General features: G+C 36.6%; 1 protein-coding gene across 2 annotated transcripts; it reads left to right on the top strand.

Annotated features, from left to right (window-relative positions):
• The first annotated feature begins 4 nt into the window (after positions 1–4).
• LOC121294483 (cortexin domain-containing 1-like) lies at positions 5–16,696 on the top strand. Of its 2 annotated transcripts, XM_041218223.1 has the most exons (5): positions 5–66; positions 197–250; positions 3,625–3,722; positions 5,336–5,815; positions 14,831–16,696. In XM_041218223.1, exon 5 carries the CDS (start codon positions 14,891–14,893, stop codon positions 15,068–15,070), a length of 180 nt encoding a protein of 59 aa, XP_041074157.1. In that variant the 5' UTR covers positions 5–66; positions 197–250; positions 3,625–3,722; positions 5,336–5,815; positions 14,831–14,890; the 3' UTR covers positions 15,071–16,696. The 2 variants fall into 2 exon arrangements, with proteins under 2 accessions (XP_041074157.1, XP_041074158.1); XM_041218224.1 differs by lacking the exons at positions 5–66; positions 5,336–5,815 and having other exon boundaries at positions 162–250.
• The last annotated feature ends 1,403 nt before the right edge of the window (positions 16,697–18,099 follow it).

The following is an 18,099-nucleotide window of genomic DNA, read 5'->3' as shown; positions in this document are numbered from 1 at the left end:
TACTGTGAAAACAAATCTATTTGGTAACGCGTATAAAAAGTTAAACGTAGGAAGATGGAGGTGTAGGTAGGCTGTAAAGTGTTTTTTTTTTTTATTATTATTATTATTTTTATTATTGTTTTTTTTTTTTTTTTTTTTTTTTTTTTTTTTTATATATAAACCTGTACATAAAGATCACGACCGCTGTGTTTAACAGGTCTGAAACATTCTGAATAGTCGCAGATGGCAGTTTTGCAAGACCACAGCAAAGGTGACACGAAACTGAATTAACCTATGAAACCGTGTGTAAAAAAAAAAAAAAAAAAGTTTCAATTTATAAAACAAAACACATAATATTTGACGTATGTGTTTCTAAAATCGAACATTAAATCTAGTGTCTAGTCTCAATTTTTATAAATAAATAAATACTGTGCATTGGCCTGGTACTGTTGCCTGTAAAAGTTTAGTTTAGCTGTTTGGTTTTTTTTTTTTGTTTGTTTGTTTTTTCTATTGACAAATGTTCATGAAATTGAAAATAAGACCCGGTTGAAAGTGAAATAACAGTGGGTAATAACACAACTTGCGTGGCAGGATGACAGTCTAATAATGACTTCGATAAGCTACAGGAGAAAACTAGCGAAAGCTTAAAGGATTACACCATTTTAACACATGCAGTCTCAATGGCCCTGAGTAATTTTGGTTACGTATCCCTTTGAGTCTTCTTGCCCGTTGCCACTTGTATTATTTTAAGTCTGTTAGTAGGACTCAGTAGAGGACAGCAGTGCCTAAATGAAAAGCTTAATCAGGTTTTGTTTCTTGCATTAGGGAAACACTGAACTAATTAAAATTACACCCATATACAGTGCATGTCTGTGGTGATATACTGTAAATGTAGCAGAATGCTATGTGTTCAACTAAATAACTGTTTATTTAACCTTCAGTTGCACCCTAGCTAATAATGTGTTTGTCTTCCTGTATGAAGTTGCAAAGCATGGTAGACAGCCACTGAAGGAGATGCAGAGTGGTGTTTCTGAGTGAAGCTTGCTCTTGGTGACCAATGTAAAGTAACAGAAATCAATGAGGCACAGTACCTGCATTATGGCCTATCTTTAAATGTGTTAGTCAGTGTTTTCCTTTAGTTATTCTTGTTTAATTACCACAGTCAGTGTTTTGAAAGGTATTTATGCCAGACTCACTGAGATGCAACATCTGATTTCCACAAATGCCCTACACTCATTTAATTGAGTTTAGGCCAGTGAAGACTTATTTAGAATTAGATTAGGATGAAGAGATTGAATTTGTCCAGCCCACATATTAAATAAATATCACGAGTATAGCCAATTCCTTTTAAGTGGTTAGGTTGTAAATGATACATACGGTAAAAGGTTTAATTAAAATTCCACATGTTATGTGTGAACAAATAAGAAAGGCACTCATCTCTATAACCGGATTTGAACTGATTATAAAAAAATATAGTTCACTAACGACATAAAAACATTTTCAGTCTGCAGGGTCTAGGGACTGGGAATAATGTTTTTATTTAATGTTTTATTGCAGGATACTGTTAATTTCTTACACTACACTATAACTAGTAGTACATAAACAGTTCTTTAATTCCAGGGTTACCCTGAGATATTTAAGTGTATTACAGATGGGACTCTGGCTAATTAACATTCACTGCAGAGTTTAAGAATTTGCAAATTGCTGCAACACAGCCCTGCACCAGGTGCAGAGCTGGGGGTCAGGTTACATAAGCTGTTGAAGAGCTCTTGAGGGTACAAGTAAGATGATTGTATATTAAGCATGCAGCATAAGAATTAAAAATACAGAGAACTGGTTAATAGCAACAATATAAGAAGAAAAAAAAAAGATCTGCACAAACGGCAAACTGAAAATATGCTGATGAATAAAATCATAAGGAAATAGAGTGTATAACAGAATGCATGCATGGTGTTTTATTTTGCATTTAAAAGATGGTACACAGCAACACATGAAAAAAACAAAAAAACACCACAAGTTAAACCACTGAAGTGCTAGAACTCAATCAGCTTTGTTTTCTATTGGTGATGTAGTTTGTGTGTGGTCATTATGCAATCACAGTCTACTGGTCCTATTCAATCTGGAGTGGACACAGATCTTATCAGATACACTGTAGCTGTGAGTGCAGGCAGGGTTGACAGACTTGTCTGTTGTTCACAGTATTACCCCCAGTTTCACATTGGTCCAGCTCAGTCTGTTTTTTATTTTTTTCAGTATTTCCAATTGGAAACCATTGGGACATACTAACGAAGGCTTACCTCCAGTGCAAAGTTGCCACATTAATACAACTTTCTGTAATCAATTTAATATTTTCCTTTTACTGTTCAAAGAAATTTAACTTCATGCTGCATATCCCTAAAATGTAGGTTGTTCAACCAAATATCCAGCCTGTAGTTCCTTTAAAAAAAAAAAAAAATTCGCCCTGTGGTTTTGTTTGTCTCCCTGTATTGTGTAGCGATATTATTGTAACTTTGTGGTAGTCAAGCAGATTATAGGAGATTACAGACCGTTTTTGCATCTATTGTCATATATTGAAAAGTCTCTGTGTAACCAGCCTTCAAACAGCCCTCCTCCCTTATTCCCTTTGCTATAGAAAAATAACTTTACAAGCTGCATTAATATAAACTGAAATGATTTCATTCACAAGCTGTATAACCACTCCCTACCACAGCCCAGGTTATTTGTAATATACAGTATAAAAAAGTGACTAGTTTGCTAAAACCATCTCCTGGCAAACACATTTTTAATGCCTGCACATGGTTTATTACTAATCCAAATTCCTGATGCCCATATAACATTAAATACAGAATGCACTTTAAATAATTGTGTTTACCAAGTTTTAATTAGATGTCTTATATTACTGTACAGCAGAAGTTCTGAATAATTCTTAAAAGGCTTTTTCTCTGTCCTTGGAAAGGGATCCTGAGTAATCAGTAATTTTATTCTAGCCTCTCAAATGTCATATTTAATCAATAGAAATTAATTCACTTTTGCTGCAAATGTATATATTTGACAATAAAAAGAAACTTGAGCAACCGCTGCTTATTTTAATTTTCATTTTAGTGCCTGTGACCGTTCATTTCCTCTTGAATCCTTAGATTTAGAAAGTGTAGGTTGACTATTTCAAGCAGTGCTGTAATGCACATTAGAATGTTACATTGATGTAACACAAGTTAGTTGGACTGCTGTCATTCCACAGTTTGGTTGTACATTTCCCCAATATGTTGTGGGATCCTTAATGCTCTTTTCACTGAACTTTTACTGTTATTAAAACATTTTAGGGGATTCTCAAATAAATCTGTCCTGTGCCCATCCCCATCCCCATCCCCACCCCCATCAGCTCTGCTTACAACACATTTAAATGAAATATTTGTAAACCTTTCAAATTTCACTAGAACATGTAAATACAGTAAGTAAGTAATTCATAATAGAGTTGAATTGAATAAGGACTTTAATTGGGAAATCATTTTATGGTCTCTTGTGCATTTTGGAAACTTTGGTGTTCTGTTTGTGTTGTCGGTTTAATCAACTCAACTATGGTCATCATTTGTCTGAAGGACTGCCAATAAATAAGACTAATTATGTTATCTGTTTCTCCTATTGCAGATCGACCCCCTTCCCCGCCACTGTTTCCAGCTGGAATCAATCCAAGGGAGAATGGCCGGCAACCTTCCTGTCTCCTTGGCACCCTTCTGCTGCCAAGGGTGAGAATTTGCTATATACTGTAGTTGGGTAGCAACCCCTTAAAAATCTTTCATTTAATTGTAAGCTTTCTGATAAATGTTTTATTTTTCTAATGGAAATGCCTTGTTTTGTGGTGTGTGACTTATATACAGTGGTAAAGCTAGATTAGTTTATTGTAAATCTATAGTAATTCCATTAGGAATTTTTTTTTTTTTTTTTTTTTTTAAATCATTTATGTTTTACTGCACAGTATACTCTACGGTAACCATATCTGCACAGTTTTTCAAATGCAAGGCAACTATTATGTCAAATAAAAAGTAAAGGTTGATTAGATAAAAGTGAGCCAAGCCTGTCCACTGCTTTGAGACAGATGGCTGCAGGCAGCAACATCTTGTTATAGGCAGTCAAGGGCATAGACAACTGGTTTTCATCCTTTTCAATCAGATTCCGTGTATAAACCAGATTAAAACATGTACGATTTCAAAAACTGACTGAGGCACAGAACACAACATAACACACAATATGGTTATCCTGTTCCAGGTCACCCTACCTCTAACCCTGCCTTATTTCTCTTGCCTTCAATTTATTAAGGGCTCCAGTGACTGGTTGAAGATGTGAAGCATCTAGCTCCTCTTACTCATCAGCTATTGAGAATGAGTGTTTATGGAGGAACCTGGCTATATATTTTCATTGATCTGTGCTCTCCAGTATGTTGTTTCTATACTGTTTAAGGTCATTGTTTTAGTTTTCAGAAATCAGTTTTTGCACATGGTTCGAATATTTAACAGAACAAATTTAAGATAAATAATCCACTTCAGGTTTCTTTAAAAGTTATTACTGACCTTTATGAAGAGGCAGCAAATTAGTGAAATAAGGCAATGATGGACTTTCTTGAATTTCAGTTCCTAAATAGGAGTGTGGGTACATTGTAACTGAACAAATCCAAAAAAAAAAAGTCATATTGCATGGCTGATGATGATGCGTGTGTTGATATTAAAACTTGAAACGCTCATATATCGAAAATATGCTTTTGCAGTGAAATGTGTTTTGCTCTGAGATGAGGGATATTAACCGTTACAAACTTGCATAATTTCATTGTCTTATTCTATGATAAAAGAGTTACACTACTAAAAATATTAAATAGTAAACAGCTGTGTTTAAAATTGATTGCAAAAAGAAAAAGGTTTATCTGACAAATAATGTGGTATTTCCCCATGCATTGGGTTTAAATGTTTTGTTTAAAAACAAGATATATTTTAAGGAAATGCGATAATAAATATTTATATTTATTCCACCCAGAGAAGGCTAAATAAACAAGCACACATCTCCCATATGATTTACAGGACTTAATTGAAATTAATGAACGGCTTGACTTAAGGTCTCAAAAAGGAAATTGGATATTGATTAGGGGTAGTTATTTTACAGTGTTTGGTGGTTGTAATGCATACTACATTCAAAATAGTTTTTTCAATGTTGTACAACCAAGAACCAGCCCATCAACAATTTTCTTTTAGACTGTTGCGTTAACAGGTGTGTGTTGATGGTCAGTCGGGTTAAACTATTAAGATATTAACATAGCTAATAATGTCTATTGGCTTTTTCAGAATATATAACATGCTATTACTTTTAATAGAATGTAGCTGGACTACAGTGATCTACCCAAGCCCCATGCTAGGCTGTCAGGCAGTGCTTCACAACACTTCAAAAGAGAATCCCAACACAAGCCCATGCTGCCTGTCTACATGGATCACCAGAACAGTCAGCGTGAGGCAGACACTGGGGTTCCAGCTGCCAGGAACTACTCTACTGCCTTTGACACCGCTCCATTGAGAAGAAAGGAGACCTATTAATATATGACTGATCTGGAAATTCCATCCCCGTTATTCCATGAGGGGAGCCCAGAGGAATGCTTACTTAGCAGACACAGCGAGATGCCATGCAGAGGTTCAGCAGGCAGCCAGCGATCATTGCAGCCAGATAGCATAGAAGCCTGATACAGGGCTAGCTGCAGTCAGAGATACACAGAGGCAGTGCTGAGTGGAGCCCTCCAGCTGATAGAACTATGTGGGGTTTGGGGGAACTGACACTTTGGCTAAGCTGAGAAGACATTGCAGTAAGTGGCTATGTGATAACGCAGCAGCAGGCTCTGTTGTCTGAAGCTTACCTTGGGAACAGTAATAGTCTCAACAGAACAGGATGTGAAGACAGAAAGGCAGGTTGTCTTTTTTCTTTTTCTTTTTTTTCTTACCTTTCCTAGCAGCAAAATGCAGAATGACTTTATTTTGCTGGCTTGTAAACTGAGAAAAATGGAATAGAAGTCAAGCTGGATTTAAGTAGGTGTTTCTTTCATCTCTTTTGTGTTGCAGGGGTGCAGTGATGCCTGCTGGTCCTGTATGGAATTAATACCAAATAGGTTGTTTGTTTGTTTGTTTTTTTAGTTTTTTTTTTTCATTTTCTATATCACTGTAGAATTTCAGCTATGTCTTGTGATGGGTTGTTTATTGTCTTTAAATTGTGAAGTGGTTCAGTAATATGGCTTGTGTGCAGGTTTTCAAATACAGTGAAGGTTTTTTTTTTTTGTATTCCTTAAGTAATTCTCTCAAAAAGGCTTTAAAATGTCTCATGGGCATATTTTGAAACCTGTGTAAAAGTCATGCTGAGTAATTTAGTGTATGAGAGGGATTAGCATAAGCAACAATTTGCTGGTGAGGATGAGTAGGGATGCAGCTGCCTAGCGTGTGAGATTTGAAGGAGTTACGCTAATTATGCTCCAACTTTACTAGTGTAAATCTGCTTGCATTAAGGTAATCCTTAAGGTAATTCGAGTCTTTCAAGAATCTTGGCTGTATATTGTTGAACCATTAATTCAGTAACTGCACAAAGTACATGTGAATAAAAGTGTATTTGTTGATTTATGTTGTTTTAAATGTGTTGACAGGAGATTTCAGTCTGGTGTAGAAAGAATATCACATTCACGTTTCATAATCTAATTGAATTATATGCGATGGTTCCCGTAGCGGTCTGGTATAACAATGGAGATGTGCTGTAAGTTTAAGATGGTGCAGGCTGGATGCTGGAATGGTTTCCTGCATCCGAAGTTAATGATACAGGACTTTTGGAACTTTTTTGGTTGATATGCTCTTCACCAAACCTAACAGAAATAAGCACAAGTGTCCTTCTATTTTCTGTGAATTGGAGTGCACCAAGTTATTACTGATCAGCAAGTCAAATCAGATTTGAAGTTAATCTGGTGCAGTTAAAGTGTGAAGTTGCTGAGAGCATGAATGGAAGGCTAATAGTACACATGGAACTCAAGAGGCTGGGAGGTACAGTGTGCCATAATCACCCTTTAATTAGTTTAAATGGAGCATTATCATTCAACCAGCTGCAAACAGTTTGGAGTCTTAAGCCTTCCTTTCTAAGCTACCTGGGTAAGACACTTATTGATATATACATACTGTTATATACATAAAGACATATTGTACGTGAATTATTGATCCAAATGTTATCATACATTAAAGTTATTCTGATTTATATTAATGGAAAATAACATTTTGTGCTGTTTTATTTATTTTTGTTATTTCTCCTGAAAGAGGTTTCTATATTTTTTAAACAGGCCGGAGCACCGTATAAAACCACTCGTGACCTTGAAGAAAATAACATAGGTGACCTTTAGCCCTGATCAGACAGGGTTATAATAAATGACATGTTCTCATTTGGGAGGAGACTCCCAAATAAATCCTGTTGGTGTTGGTAATAAAATCGCCTGTGGCAGGAAAGAGGTTAATGGATTTCTCTCAGAAGACCTCTGTAGTGATTTACATGCAGTGATTCATTGCATATTCAATAACAGCAGTTGCCATTTGGACAGTAGGGCTTTCTATAGACAGCTCTACCTTATACTTGCCAGTAAGGTATTGATACTCATTTTTCAAAAGCTTGTTGTGAGTATGTTTGCAGGAGTGTCATTTTCCATCAAATTCAAAGTATTTAATCCATGGCAACCCCCATAGCCTTTCCCCTTTTTACCTATCTTGTGATATTTCATTGTCAGATTGCAAAATAACAAGCTTAGACAGCGACCATAAATCAATCTGCAAACATTTGTTCTATTTGCTCTTTCTGCAAACATTTGTTCTATTTGCTCTAGAAGACACCTCAAACATGGGTTCTGTATAAATATCTGCAAATAATAATGGGTGTTGATGTCACTTTGCTGCTATGCATCTTTGAACAGCTGCTCCTGTAAAGGGCGAGTCTCTCTCTCTCTCTCTCTCTCTCTCTCTCTCTCTCTCTCTCTCCCTCCCTCTCACTCGCTTGTTGTAGCAGTTTCTAAGGCTGTCAAAAGTTAAAAGATGAAAGAGAATGAACTGTGCCATAAATATCAAACATGGTTGAATTATATAGGTAGGATGTGTTTGCTTGTTTATGATCCCTCGCTGGGCATGTACGTATGTCTCACTTCACAATCTGTGCATATATCTGGTGAACCACTTATCCAGTGTCATGAAACTTGGTATTAACGTTTTAGTATACAGTATTGAGAGTATCAGATTCTGTTTCATAGGAGACATAAGAATCACAATGGGTCCCCATTATATATTTTATTTTATGGAATGGATATTGCTGTTGAATGCATTGGTAATTATTCTTAACCTTAACCCTGAAAGAGCATAAAAGCATAGGGAGATCACATGCAAGCATTGTAAAAAAAACATGGTTTACAATGATAAACACAAGGTACTGCATGGTAAAAGCATTGTACATTTTATAAGGGAGCCTCTTAAATTTTATAGTGGTTTCAGCCATTCAGCTTTACTATGGGTCAAAGCTTAATTACACTGTAGCTTATGAGCTGTAATACCTAAGGGCAGATGTGACCTTTGACAAATACAATAGAACAAATGAAAGATTATGTTAAATTAAGTCACTCTGAAATAGAAAATCAATAGTGTTTGTCATAATTTTTGACATAGTGCAACACAATATCTGAGGTCAGGGCACTTGGCTGCAATGCTCCACTTTAAAAACATTCTTGTGACTCCCAAGACATTAAGGAATCCCCTACAGGAGCTGTGAGTACACCGGAGAACTCCAGTAAACAGAAAGTTTGACCTGCAAAGTGGCTTCCACTTGCGCTGAAGTGGGCAAACCTAACCTTCATACTGTAATTAGGAGTTGTCTTGGCAGCGTATAAATTAGATTTATGGACCTGGAGCTGTTTTTATCAAAAATAGCCCATGGCAGGCCAGGAGCAGCAGCTCCTCTGCACTCTTTAATTTGTTTTGTGCTTTGCAGGGGCTGTGTGTTTTTAATTGATGATCTCTCTCTCCAGACAGCTAACAGCCTCAAGTCATCAGCTATTTGACTTTATCAGTGTAACACCTTGTCTATGTTTGCCTACCACACTGTGACCTTATTGCTTCCCATGCAAGTTTCAAACAGACTCAGTTTAAAGTCAGCATTCCTCTATTTATTTGTAACTTGCAGTTTGACATATCATTTAATTGATCTACCCAGTAAGACATCTAACAATGCTTGCGAATCTCTATGGTTTATTTCTGTCTGTAAAAACATATAAAACACCAGTCCTGTTTAAATTATTTAATTGACATGAGTATACTCTCGTGACAAATTTAAACTGGTTTTATTTATTGTGTGAGAGCATGAAGAAGGTGGGCGTTTGATAACTTGATAACTTTCGATTTTCTGGTAACACAAAAAAATTGTGTGTAAAGCATAAATAATTTTCTTACATCAGCAAAATTTAGAGCTTAGAAAAATACTTTTATCAACAGTCTCTCCTTGGTGAAGACAGGAGTAAAGAGTAAAATCCCATATTGCTTACTTCTGAAAATCCATTCATCTCTAATGGCAGGTTAGGATCCAGCAGGTTAGGATCCATGTGGGTTAAAGCTTCTCATTCACTTCAGTCCTGAAATTGGATATTCTGGGATTCCCCTTCACTAATGATCATCGACAAGAATCTACAGATAATCTCTGTCATTTATTTTCAGTCACTTGGAGTTTCCACAGCCATAATTCTTGGCTGGAAGTTTTACTGGAAACAGTGTAATCCAAAAAGTATCCATCATTTTAATTAGCACTCCATGGAAGAATAATTAGCATACATTACTGAATTCCTACTTGGCGGTCATGCATTCAGCTAAATAGCAGTGAGAAATATAGCTCTCGGAATCATGAGCAACCTCCGAGTACCTCTGGAACAACAGAGTGTAACCATCAACCTGCCCCCCTGCCACACTGTCCGTAGCAGAGCAAAGAAATCCAGCAGCAAGACAAAACTATTACAACAAAGTAAATCTAAACAAGAAGAATACATTAGATAACTCTTAACCATACTAAGTTCCTATTTAAGTTTGAATACCATTTTCATACATTTCAGCCATTATAGAAAAAAAGTTATTTTAACCTTGCATTGTTCACACACCCTAGTCTCGTATCTTATAAAGCGCTTTGTGATGGTGGTCCACTGTGAAAGGTGCTATATAATGATTACAGTTTCCTATGTTTTATAGTGTTCTGTCAAACTTATCAATTTTTCCATGGTTTTACAAAGCTTTACAACACTTAACTATGCGTTTACCACAGTATGCAATACCTAATGACTTCACTGGTGAAAATAATTAGTTTAAAGTATTAAAATACAGTTTCCTAAAACTGCGTAAGCCCGATTTTCAAGTCTATTTTTAATTTTTTTTTACTTATGGTATTCACTTTCTATGCACAAAGCTGGAAAGAATGGAGAGCATGGGAAAGGTCATTTTAAACGTGGGGCATTTTGTGAAGTTTAGCATTGAAAAAGGTTTAGGGCTTGAACCAATTAACAGCTGTTGCCAGATCCAAATAACAGGACTATTCAACAGACTGCAGGGACTTTGTATTGTACCAGACTGTCACACGAAGACAGTACTGAGCACCAGATGAGAATGAGTATATCTTTTAAATAGTGCACAATCATACATGAGTTCCTTGACTGCTTAGAGCACTTACAGAGCACATATTACCTTATATAAATACACAGGTCACTCAGGCATGATGAAACGCTGGAAAAGCAAAGAAGAAATATGCAACCTACAGTATGATTATAATTATACTCATTTACTAGGGCTTAAATTATAAGAAGCATTTTTATTAGAATATAATACGAAACCAATACAGAGTGCAGCATTCTGTGGTATTTTGATATAACTGTAAATATTGTGTAAATATTTTGACTTGTACATATTACTTTTTTCAAGTAATATGTACACAGTATTGATGTATTGATTATTTCGTCTGATATAGCTTAATCATTATTGCCCTGTGTAGAGACTCAGCAATTGCTTTTTGATTGCCTGGTATCCCTTTGTGTGTAGTGTTTAACCCCATCGGCAGACACTGTGCACAACCCACCAGCCAGCAAACACTCTGAAGGAAGAACAAACTGTTTTCATTCTGTTTTGAGTTGATTCAAAGATAAAAGGCATCCTATTCAAGCTTTTGGTTGACCGATCGTAATTTCCTTTTAACTTGCTAATGGCGTTGCCAAGGTTACAGTTCCCGAGAACCGGGGATGAGCAGAACAAGAAAGATAGGCCTGGAGGACATTGCTTATTAATGTGATATATGTAAGGTAATACCAAAATGCTGACGCAGGTACAGTGCAAGTTCCCTGATTATTTAACACCAGATTCATGACGAAAGAGTTTCTCTCTTATTTAGGTTTGTGCTGTAGTAGTTCAGTCTCTTTCAATATGGGTAAGGTAATAAACAGAGAAATAAAAACAACATTCATAAACCTGAACTCACTTCTTTATTTAAATGTGTTTTTTTTTCTTCCTTACAGTCTCCTTTGGTATTCCTTAAGCATTTTTCCACTAAAGAGGAAGAGTATTCTTCTATATCAGAACAAACTCTAAATTTAGAGAACCTTCACAAAAAAGTCTTTAAATAGTGAAGGTATGACTTTGTGAATAGGGCCCAGTAATGCAATACTACAGTAAAATAAATAAAATTCACTGACAAAGCATTTCAATTAGAAGCCTTTCCAAGCGTCCTTAGCTAGCACCCCATGTAATGAGCTTGCGTCAATAAATTCCTTCTGGTCTGGCTGACCATTCAGTCATGCTTGCAGTGGACTTTCTTTCATCGCCATTGACTGTTTTTAAAGTCAGGTGGATGAAACAGACTGACTAAGGGGTGTCTGAAATCAAGATTCAATGTCAAGTGGCATTGGCTTGGCTGGCATTTTAGCCCTGGGAGAATCCTTCATTCTGGGGCAGGAGTGTTATATTTTAATATCCTCTCCTTACTCCCCCAGCACCCTGGCACTCTCCAAACTGCATGATCGGGTAATAAACTTTAAAAAGCCCTAATTAACATGGAAGGGTAATTTTACTGCTCTGAGTGACTGTGAAACAAGACCTTGATCTCATGGCCTCTTATCTAGTCAAATTAGTTTAGCTAATAAAATGTACTGATCCTAATCTGGTGATCTGCTGTTCCTGGCATGCTACAAGTTCCTATATGGTTTTTTTTTGTTTTTTATTACAACAGTACAACATAATAGGCTCAGTCATAATAAGCTCAGTAACAGCTTTGATAGGGTTTTTTATTAGTATATATATATATATATATATATATATATATATATATATATATATATATATATATATATATATATATGGTTGTTTAACACATATTTGTTTTTATTATACTTAATGTACTGTACTAAAAATTAATGTTTCATCTAGTAGACCACCTGCTTTTTGCTGTGACCTTTTCTTACCTCTTTATATCTGTTGCAGCTTTCTGCAATCATTATGTTTAATTTTCGTAAATGCCTCCTCTAACCGATGCTTCCTGACTCCCTATAGCACCTCCTGTTCGTGAGGGGGTGCTTGTGAAACTGAACGCCCGTTTCAATGCCTAAGTGGAATCTCGGTTCCAGATTTTGTTACGGAAAGCGATCTGGGGCGAGAGCTTACTAAAGCTGAAGAGCTATGAAAAAAAGACCAGATCGGTATGGAGTACTGTTACTGTTGCCCCAATGCTCCATTGCTCAGTGTGTGTGGTTGTTTTTCAAGTGAGCCATTGTGGTTCTGTTTTTAAAATAATATGGAAGACTTTTGCTTGCTGGGTAATGCACAGTGAAAGGCTATATAAGTAAAATACTATTTTTGATATACTTATTTTACTAGCGTATTTACATAGTCCCTGCCATTTTAAGTTTGATTACATTGTAATAATATTTCTGAATTCTCTTGCCATTGTTTCACAATGTCTGCAACAGACGAAGGTCTTTAGAAAAACTTTCATGCCTGGCATTTGTTCTTTTGTTCAGTTTTAAAAGTTGCAATGCTGCTTCAACGCATGTTTCTTAATTACAGAGACTGGCGAAGAACAGCATTTTTTACAGCCAAAGTGATGCTGATAGTTTTTCTTTTTATCGCTTTATTTCTGGGTGGCGTTTATAAAGTACCAGGATACAGCAGAATGCTGGCTGGAACCACAGAGTGTCTGAGCCAATAACGATTAGATAGAGAGCAAGAGTGGCATTAATCTGCTGCTTGACATCGCAGTACATCAGCTAATGTAATTTAGGGATATACAAAGCTGCTTTATTGGGTTTACTGCTTACAAGGTCCAGTATGTTGGACACTCTTTCTGAGAGATCACAGCTTATGCAGATGCTAGAGAAGTCAGCTGTATTGCTTTATAAACATGCTCTGTAATGATGAGGAAAACTGTATTGAGGAGTTTAAAGCACCTTCTCTAAAACATCTTTTCAGTTGACATTTATTCACATTGACACACATAAAAAGATTTAAATTCAGACCCTGCAGGGGATACTTAATGGGAGATCTTAATTGCCGTAGCGTGATTGCTTACATGGCCAGATATGTGAGGTAAAGGGACAATATACTGGAAACATCTCTTGGGTACAAAAAGAATATCTACAGATTAATTTGCATTAAGCTTAGGGCAAATCATTTATTATTTATTTATTGGAAGATTTAAAAAAAAAAAAAAAGTTGCAGTTCATTCATAATGTACAACACTTCAAGTAAGTCTTGAAGACCACCTGACTCTTTGTGTACTTCAGCCTGTTCTTTTTAGCATGTCTTATTTAAAATGTTATTAGCTCTGTAATTCTCTTTTCGTTGGTGGAACATCTTTTAATTATTTGGGTATATACACGTTATACTTCAGTTCGGAAAGACCACTCTAGAGTTCCTATTGCTTTCTGGTAGCTAATAACTGTATGAGTGTTTTAAATGCATCCCAATGGTTTAGCTCTAATTCCACCATCATTAAATGCCATAACATTCTCAATCACTCTTTATTTTAGCTGCTTGACCAGCAGCTCTGTTGGATTATAGAGCAAATTGCACAGGATTTTCTATAATTGCAGGCACTGTGAAACTGAACGAAAAGCTGACGTTTCATTATTACTGTTGCACGAACCCTAACGGAAGATGTATTAAATCACACCAGACTGTGCAGAAATGGCTTTGTAGTCATTCAGAGCATTCAAAGTTTTGAAGATGAAATTAAAGGTGGGAAAAGTTGACCTTCCAGAAGAGCTTTAGAAAATTAGCTTTAGAAACACATGGCAGAAAATTTTATCCCTAGAATCTACAGTATATAGCGATTATTAAGAGTCAACAAGGCATTCATTTGCAATAAAAAAGAAAAAAAAAACAGTGTGTTCTAGCAATCTGTAACTGTGGATTGATTCTAGGATTGGAGCAAAATAAATCATTAATTATTACCACATCTGCAAATCTAAATAACACCACCTCTCTGTTAATCCCAGGAGGGTTTTCCTACAGGGTAGATTGATTGTCCCCCTGAATAACATCGCTTAATAAAAAACAAATAATAATTAAACATGGTCTGTGGAATATCAGGTCAGAGAGTTTTAGGGCAGGTGATATTTAGATCCACCAAGTTTTAGATCATTAAAATAGACCCCATTAACTCTTACACTTCTCACAGCATCACTTTGAAGGAGGTATGTTGTTGTTTTGGATGGAAGGAAGATGTTGCTGATGTAGAATGTCAGCTGCATGCTGTGTATTATCAGCATTTATCATACTGCATCTCATCCTTTGCCTCTTAGATTGATCAGCAGGATGGTAGCAGTGGTAGCTAATAAGGCCAATGAAGACAGAGCAAAGCGATGGAGGACACCACACCAGAGCCCGCCTATGTCGACGTGGACAAAGGATTCACTTTAGCAGGACTGGTCTTTCTCTGCCTGTTCCTGATTGCCATGATCATCCGCTGTGCCAAAGTCATCATGGACCCCTACCGTGCCATCCCGACCTCCACGTGGGAGGAGCAGTACCTGGATGATTAGAGCGGCTGAGGCATCACCATGGAAACGGTTCCATTGGGGATTTCTTTGCTGAAACGTGGAACGCTGTAGCGTGCTGCTGATAGAAAAGACTGAGCAAGGCTTCAGGTTTTTTTAATTTGATTTTTTATAAGGAAATTTGCCACAAAATTCCTCACATCAAACTTCAATAGAAATACAAAAAAAAAAAAAAAAAAACTGTGCTTGAACCTTTTAATAAAACTTGGGAAAAGGGAGGTTACCATCTCCTACACACGCCTGGCTCAACACACCTGTCAACCAATCAGAGCTTCCATGTTGCCGAGCCCTCACTGTGGACCGACTATCGCGCACTGAGAAAGCAATCATTGGTTCTGTCAGTATGTGTGGCTGCTTGTGCTGGCAGTTAAACAGTCAAACATTTCAAACATTATGCATTGAAATAAAAGTGCATTTGATCAAAGGGACATTTTCTCCAGCAAGGCCTTATTTCAATAATAATAAATAAAGCCATTCATATTTATAAAGCGTAGGGAAAGCTAATTTGTATACATTTTTTCTAATTATTGGAACTAATGGTATAGTTTATTGAGGGGTTCTGGAACAGTATGTTTACTGAACTAAACTACATACAGAAAGTGTATTTACTAATGTATATGTAGGTTTCCCGTGGCTGTTTGATGTGATATCAAAGGAAAAGGAGGCAGTGTCCCTTTTTAATGTTACTGCTCGGATCTAGGCACATCACCACACAATCGACTTGCTGTACTACTGTAAAGATTCACCTTCTACGGCACAGGTTGAGTTCTCACTGTGGTTTAACTAAGTGTGCCACAAACACTCTACCTGTTTGTCTGGTTATGTTGATGCCTCTAGTTTGATTAGATTCTTATTAATGTATTCTAAAGTGCATGTGAACAAGTGCCTCAGCTACAACCACAAAGATTGTCTGGAGTATTTTTTTCATACTTTATAATGAATAGTGCACTGGAACAATAAAAATACAATAAATAGCTGCAGTGAATATATGGTATGTCTGGTTGATGTATAAAGCTAAAATTTAGCAAACCTTGTAATATTGAAACAATTGGATCTGCATATGTTCAGTTCAGATCAGTTGAGGATCAGTGTGTGTGTGTGTGTGTGTGACAGTGTTGCAGCTTATACTGCATTGGAAAAACTTTATAATGACACCTTGAAACAGAAAATGTCAAACTGAAAGGCTGTTTGGACGAGAAAGTCCATGGTGGTTTATACATCTATAGACAAGCTATTTTGGACTCACCAGTGAATTAATCATTTCGGTTAAAAAAAAGTAGGTGCAAACATGCTTAACCTTTATCTGCTGGTCTTCTTCATTCATTACTATTTAATTTTTAACTACTTCAATATACATGTCTAATGTGTTTCTTCCCTCTGGAGGAGTCCAATGGTGCTTTCTTTTAATTTGTATTCCATGTCATCATAAAAGTATTCCGCTGGCCTCATTCGTCTCCCATTCTTGAATTCTGTTATTAACTGTCGTCTTGCCGGAACAAATTGAGCCCCTTGCATAGTAATGTTGTCTGTAAGGCTGTTAATGTCAAGTGTTCCTGCGTTGTCGAGCTGTATGTAAAAAGTCTACTGATTCCAGTTACCACTGTGGATATGTGTTTACAGTTCATCAGTGTTAAGTGATACTGGAGACCTTCCTTCATCTTGTATATTAAGAATGTTAAAAATCTTCAATTAACCTGCCAGAAAGCTGGTGGCATTTCAGGTTTTTAATGAAGGAAATATTATTGACCTTCTTGGCAAGTTCTTGAGTGACATGTGTTTTAATGAACGTTTCTTAGAAAGCAGTAAATTATGCTGTGAAGTATCATAAAATTGCAGCTGCACTTTTCATTTTCTAAACATGCAGGATGGTTTCTCTCCTTGTTTAAACCCCTTGTCGTGATGAAGGATTGCCATGGCTGGGCTAAATCAGCTCTTTGAAGATTTAGTTCCATGAGAAATGTTGCTTTGTATCAAAATTGACTGTCGTTACAAATCATTTTCTGTGTGGGGAGCAGGAAAAAAAAAAAAAGTATTTCTACTGCATCACTGTTGCAGAGGTTCATAAGTATTCTTCTACAGGAGTCCTGTTGCCAGTAAGGAGAAGTAAAACAAACATAATAATAACCTTTCCACTGCAGTTCAGTCCCCGATGCAATCTGTGCATTAGGTTCTGTTTACGTTTTATGGGTCTAACCTGGTATAGAACCACATTAACTTGTCACTTAGCCTCTCAGACCGTCTCTGCAGGGAAGACCTGCTTTGGGTGGGACCGATAGTTCAGTCTCCATGCTCATCCATTGCTGAAAGATGGTAACATTATTCCTGTGTTGTATGTGTGTGTTTGTGAACAATACATCAAGGTAACTTTTACTCTACAACCATGAATTACTGTCAGGTGACTCCAACGTCTTCATTCTGGACTGCTTTAAAAAGAGCTCAAATACTCTGCTACTTCTATTCCCAGTCTCGGCACTAAGCACCTCATCTTCCAGTCTAATTATCACTTATGCTAATTGCTTTGTCATTTGATTGGTGATCCGTTAAGGATTATACATTAAACACACATACTCTTCTCTTTTTGGCAATGCAGTGGTTTTGTGTGTAATGCAATTCAAAAGGTCCCCTCTATTAGGAAGCCAAAACAAGTCAAATACAAGCACTTCAGGTTTTAATGTTTCATGTGAACGTGTCCCCCGGCAACGACACCAAGTACACAAACTTTAAGGCTGCTTTTTACACCTGAGTTCTCTAGATAACCAGATGTTTTTTCATTTAATAATGAGTTCCCTTTGGAGTGTTTTTTTATACATGAATACCACAGATATTCAGTTTTAAAGAAACCACAAGGCTACAGTACATGAAGCTCACTCCTTATAAAACAAAACCAGCTCTGTTTGCCATGTTCAGAATCGGTGTCCTCACATCTCATTATTGCGTTTTCAATGCTGGGTGAGTATGTCACATCACCATGGCGACCCTGCTTTTTATTATAATGTGGGAAGCCTTCAGCTACT

The sequence above is a fragment of the Polyodon spathula genome, chromosome 19 (genome assembly GCF_017654505.1).
Source record: "Polyodon spathula isolate WHYD16114869_AA chromosome 19, ASM1765450v1, whole genome shotgun sequence".
In the NCBI taxonomy this organism is placed as follows: domain Eukaryota; kingdom Metazoa; phylum Chordata; class Actinopteri; order Acipenseriformes; family Polyodontidae; genus Polyodon; species Polyodon spathula.
This window is presented reverse-complemented; position numbering and strand designations above follow the sequence as displayed.

Coding starts and splice junctions, on each gene's coding strand:
- LOC121294483 (XM_041218223.1), top strand. CDS start 14,891: ATGGAGGACACCACACCAGAGCCCGCCTATGTCGACGTGGACAAAGGA.